The 5655-nt window shown below is 53.7% G+C and overlaps 1 protein-coding gene across 1 annotated transcript in view; it reads right to left on the bottom strand.

The window, feature by feature from the left end:
* WDFY4 (WDFY family member 4) overlaps nucleotides 1-5655 on the bottom strand; it is a gene marked incomplete at its 5' end in the record, with an annotated part of 236672 nt that overhangs the window by 145391 nt on the left and 85626 nt on the right. The window contains one exon of the mRNA XM_014534916.1: nucleotides 54-206. Coding sequence (XP_014390402.1) covers nucleotides 54-206 — 153 coding nt within the window. The remainder of the gene's footprint in view (nucleotides 1-53; nucleotides 207-5655) is intronic.

The following is a 5655-nucleotide window of genomic DNA, read 5'->3' as shown; positions in this document are numbered from 1 at the left end:
CCCTGCAGGCTCCCCCCTCACCCCCCCTGCAGGCTCCCCTCATCTCCGTTTACCTCAAAGTCGCAGAGGATGTGCTGGAAGACCCCCACATTGGTGCGGGCTGAGGGCCCGAAGCCCAGCTCGGCAGTGCCCGCGACGGCCAGGATGAGCTGCAGGACGCGGTGGGTGAGCAGGGAGCTCTTTTTCCTCAGGAGAAACGCCATCACCTGGAAGGTCAATGCACGAGCAGCTGGAGCCGAGTGCTTCTGAGGCCTCTCCTTGCCCGCTGTCCCCTGTCCCCGAGCCTCTGCTGAGCCGCCTGGAACCCTGCTTGGCGGGGCTGCCTCCTCGGCCTGTGTTCCCAGAAGCAGCTCACACGCCCACGGCTGCGCTGCTTCCCTGCCACTGCCCACCCGTCCGCCACAGGGCCTGCTCCTTCCCGACTCTCCCTCTGTTCCCAGAACACCCCTCGCTCTCTCCTGGTTTCCTTCCGATGCTCAGGGCTCTTTCTCATCCACCATACTGGGCCCCACATTCACAGCCATCCCATCCATGCTGCCAGATCACCAGGAAGGCACCGACTACCCACGAACCCCGATAGCCCCATCACTCCGGCTGCAGCCACCAGACATGCCCCTGTACTGCGTGCGCCAGGCCCTGGGAACCGGCAGCTTCCGGCACCCGTGCCAGGGGCGGCACTGGCAGCCCAGTGGCCCGGCCCATCTCAGACACCAGTACGATGGATCCGCAGCCTCCTGCTGCTGTTGACCTCAGCCTCACAAAGTCAGGCTTGTAGCCAACCACCGGCATCTGGGTCCTCATCCACCCCTCCCCTCCGGTTCTCAGCTCAGGTCCTTGTGCCTGGATCCGAACCAGTCCACCCCTTTCCCCATCTGCTCAGGCCCCTTTCAATGTGCCACTGGGAAGTCATCCTTGTTTTACAGCCTGAATGTCTGTGTTCCTCCAAAACCTGTGTGTTGAAACCTTTGCCTGGCAACATGATGATACTTGGAGGTGGGTCCTTCGTGATGTGGTGAGGAATAGATGAGGTCCGGAGCGTAGAGCCTCAAAAGGGGGCCAGTGTCCTTACAAGAGGCATGAGACCTGCCTCTCCTGCTCTCCACCATATGAGGACCAATCAGAAACTGGCCTCTGTGATCCAGGAAAGGGCCCTCGCCCCACCCGACCGGGCTGGCACCCTGGTCTTTGACTCCCCAGTCTCCAGAACTATGCGAAAACGAATGTCTGTTGTTACAAGCTACCCAGTCTATGGTATTTTATTATAGCAGCCCAAACTAAGACAACTGTGATCATCAAATACTCAGGATCTCCTTAGATTGTCCTGGTCAGGTCTCTGACACATCTGAAACCTGGCGACACCCTCGCCCTCCTCCGCCACCAGCACACAATCAGGAGGCTGAAAGCTGCTGAGGAAGGTCGCCCTCACTGGCTGGTTCACTTTACACTATCGGCGCGGAGTGTCCAGCTGGCACGCGGTCTAACTCTGTTTCTCCAGCAAGCTGGTTCTCCTTGTCCGAAAGACAGTGTTTCATCTCTCCTTCCTCCCCCAACCTTCCTTCCCTGCTACCACCCACCTCATACTCTGCTGAGAAGACAGAACCCATCAGCCATGAGCGCTCTCGCCTACCCAACCCTCATCAATAACGCCCGCGCTGCATGCCTTCCTCTCACAGGCAAGGTCCTACCTGGCCTCCAGCCCCCTCCTCACCTTCACCAGGACTCTGTTTCTTGAGATAATTCTTCTCTTCTCAAGTCCTCTCTCTCTCTCTCTCTCTCTCTCTCTCTCCCTCCCTCCCTCTCTCCTTCCTTCCACCAACAGAAGGCTCTAGTATTTCTCTTCTTAAAAATAGCCCTCCCTTGAGCCCGCATCCCTCTAGCTCTGACCCCACTTTGCTACCCCTCTCCTCAGCAAACCTCTTGAAAGCACTAGGGGTGCATTCTGGCTCCACGTCCTCACCTATGTTCTCACTTCCACCCCCTTCAGCTGGTTGCTGCCTCCACCTGACCACCTGTCCACCTGTCCACCTGTCCACCTGCCTTAGCAAGGTCCCCAATGACTCCCAGGTGCCAAATCCCCTGGAAATACATCTGTCCTTAGTTTGCTTCATCCTGAGCATTGTTTGGCTGCACTGGCCTTCTCCAAATGCTTCTTTCAGAATCTTTGGCAGTTTTCTTTAGTTTGTCTTCCCTCTTTCTTCCCAATCTCCTTCGTTGGTTGGGCTTTAATCATATTTCCAATCTACAAGGTTAGCTCCTTGTTTCTTCCTCTTGAGTTCTCTTCTCTATTCTCTCTACTCCTCTTTGACTATTTCATTAGTTTTCTTGGATTAAATAGCATCGTGCTGATATTGATGACTCACATTTATGCCCAGCTCAGCTTGTCCCTCTAAGCTCGAGCCATCTACCCACTTGACAACTGACTTTTGGTCTCACAAACATTTCAAACTTAGGAGGTTCCAGTAGCTCCCTCCTCCCTGCCTGCTGCCTTCTGGCATGTGCACCAGCTGATCTCCTGAGCGGGCTTCCCAGACTGCTCGCAAGGACCCCAAGTCTCTCCGGGTCAGGAACGCAGTCGCAGAGCAGACTGGCTTCTATCTCAGTCTCCTGCTCAAATCTCACGCCTCCGATCCACCTTCCACATTCGTGTCAAAGGTCATTCTGAAGCATTAATCACTCCATTTCCTGGTCCCAAGCTTCCCTGTGGTTACTCATCATTTCCAAGGTAGAAACCCATGCTCCCTGGAGGGCAGATTTCTGGTCCTTCCCTCGCTGCCCGGCTGCCTTGCAGTGGCTCACACCTGTCCTTTCCCCGCATGTTTTTAATGCCAGTCTGAACGCTATCCTTCTTTCCGAGACAATGAAAATCCATCCTATGAACCTCAGGATGTCACCCAGGCTGAGAAGAGGAGAGTAAGTAAGTTGGATGAAAATAACAAGTAGAAAGATATATGCTTTCCTTGTGCTCTCAAATCCACTCAGCAAATCAGCAAATAAATACAGAATGAATGTCTGAAAAACGATGAGGTCCCCTCCCAAGTGAGCTGGTGCATTGAAGACCCTCGCTATCATTCTCTGGCTCAGTCACAGGCTTGACTACAAACCTACTGTCTAGCAGGCGCTCTCAGGGTGCAGCAATGGACAAGCAGACCAGGCCTGCCCTCCTGGAGCACGTGCCGCGGGGCGAACAGACCCCAAACACAGCCTGTCTAGGTCGTGCCGACTGGGCACGCGGGTTATGCAGAAGAAGAAGGGATGCAGTAGGATGCGACTCTTTAGAAAGAGGCAAGGTAGGCAAGAACAATAATAACCTGGTGTCTTTACATAAGCCTGGCATTGCCCCCCTCAGCACTGCCCGCCTCCCTTCTGAATTCCCATGAAGACATAAATGCCTGGAATGTTTCTTCTTTAAGCCACAAGAAGAGTTTATAGACTTCCTTCTTCTGCCTCCATGTGCACATTAAAGCCCTGAATCTGGTGGGTTCTTTATTCAAATGAGGTATACAAAGTCTTCATCTCATAATATTTATCTGCCTGTCCTATTAGACAGTGATATAAATTAAATGTTTATGCCCCCCCCCAATTCATATGTTGGAACCTAATCCCAATGTGATGCTATTAGGGGGTACAGCCTTTGGGGGTCATTAAGTCACGAGGGTGGAGGCTCTAGTGGGAATAGGGTCCTTATAAGGAGACCTCAGGTGCTCCCTCAGCCTCCACCTTGTGAGGACACACAGAAAGGTGGGCATCTATGAACCAGGAGGGCCCTCACCACACACGGTCTGCCACACCTCGCTGTTGGACTCCCCAGCCTCCAGAACTGCGAGGCACAAATGTCTGTTGTTTATAAACCCCACCCCCACCCCGTTTATGGTGTTTTGTTACAGCAGCCTGAACAGACTAAGACAGACAGTGAGTTCCCGGGAGGGAGAAGCTAACCCCATTTTGTTCGGCCGCATCCCCGGTGCCTAGCACGGTGTCTGGCCCTTAAGCAGCACTCAGTCAGCATGAGCAGAGCAAAGAAAGCCAAGCTACTCCTTGCCTCTCCCACATCTTCCTAAACACCCAGGCAACCGACTCCTCTGGTCTGCCAATCGCCATTCTGTTTTCTTTTTTAAAAAAATGTCTTTATTGATGTTTTAGAGAGAGAGGAAGGGAGAGGCACACCTCCTACTGGGATCAAGCCTGCAACCCAGGCATGTGTCCTGACCAGGAATGGAACTGCTGACCTCTTGGTTCATGAGTGGATGCTCAACCATTGAGCCACACCAGCCGGGCCCACCGCCTTTCTTTTTCACGAGGCTCTTTCGCCTCCTACCCATGTGTGAGGCGGCGCCTCTGCAGCTCCCGGCACGTCCTCTCCCCCAAGGCACGTGCTCACATGATGGGCCCTTGCTAAGGACTCGGCAGCGAGGAGACGGGGGCAGGAGAGCCTGGCACTCTGTGGAGCTCGGAGCTCCCGGGAAGAAGCTGGGGAGCCACTGAGTGGCAGGAGCAGTGGCCCCGGAAGAGAGTCTTGGACACACTGCGATCAGTTTCTACTAAAATTGCCTTGTTTCTGTCTGTTTCGTCCTTCTCGATATACCACGGGAGTACATGGGGCTTTGTACCTTGGAATTGCTTTGTACCTTGTGGGAAATGCTCACAATAATTATTAAAATCCCCAGCCCCAGCAGATACCTAAGTGCTAAATTGGCACAATTCCCACGGCTGCTGCCTTTATCAGTATAATAAAAAAAAACTTGTATCTACCAAAAACCCCAATTCTTGACTTTTAATATGAACGCAGACCTACCCATCACTATCACCAAAACATTTACTGAGCGTCTGTCTGGCCTCAGTCATGCACTGGCACCAGCGAGGAGTGCCAGGATCAGAGGCCTGCAGCCCAGTGGCGAAAGCCTGCAACCCAGGCATGTGTCCTGACCAGGAATGGAACTGCTGACCTCTTGGTTCATGAGTGGATGCTCAACCATTGAGCCACACCAGCCGGGCCCACCGCCTTTCTTTTTCACGAGGCTCTTTCGCCTCCTACCCATGTGTGAGGCGGCGCCTCTGCAACTCCCGGCACGTCCTCTCCCCCAAGGCACGTGCTCACGTGATGGGCCCTTGCTAAGCACTCGGCAGCGAGGAGACGGGGCAGGAGAGCCCGGCACTCTGTGGAGCTCGGAGCTCCCGGGAAGAAGCTGGGGAGCCACTGAGTGGCAGGTGCGGTGGCCCCGGAAGAGAGTCTTGGACACACTGCGATCAGTTTCTACTAAAATTGCCTTGTTTCTGTCTGTTTCGTCCTTCTCGATATACCACGGGAGTACATGGGGCTTTGTACCTTGGAATTGCTTTGTACCTTGTGGGAAATGCTCACAATAATGATTAAAATCCCCAGCCCCAGCAGATACCTAAGTGCTAAATTGGCACAATTCCCACGGCTGCTGCCTTTATCAGTATAATAAAAAAAAACTTGTATCTACCAAAAACCCCAATTCTTGACTTTTAATATGAACGCAGACCTACCCATCACTATCACCAAAACATTTACTGAGCGTCTGTCTGGCCTCAGTCATGCACTGGCACCAGCGAGGAGTGCCAGGATCAGAGGCCTGCAGCCCAGTGGCGACGAGCAGGCTTTACAGTGTGCGCGTGGTCAGCCCCGGGCACGGC

Source organism: Myotis brandtii, unplaced genomic scaffold (assembly GCF_000412655.1).
Source record: "Myotis brandtii unplaced genomic scaffold, ASM41265v1 scaffold1003, whole genome shotgun sequence".
NCBI lineage: Eukaryota > Metazoa > Chordata > Mammalia > Chiroptera > Vespertilionidae > Myotis > Myotis brandtii.
Note: the sequence above shows the minus strand (reverse complement) of the source record. Positions and strands in the feature narration are given on the sequence as shown.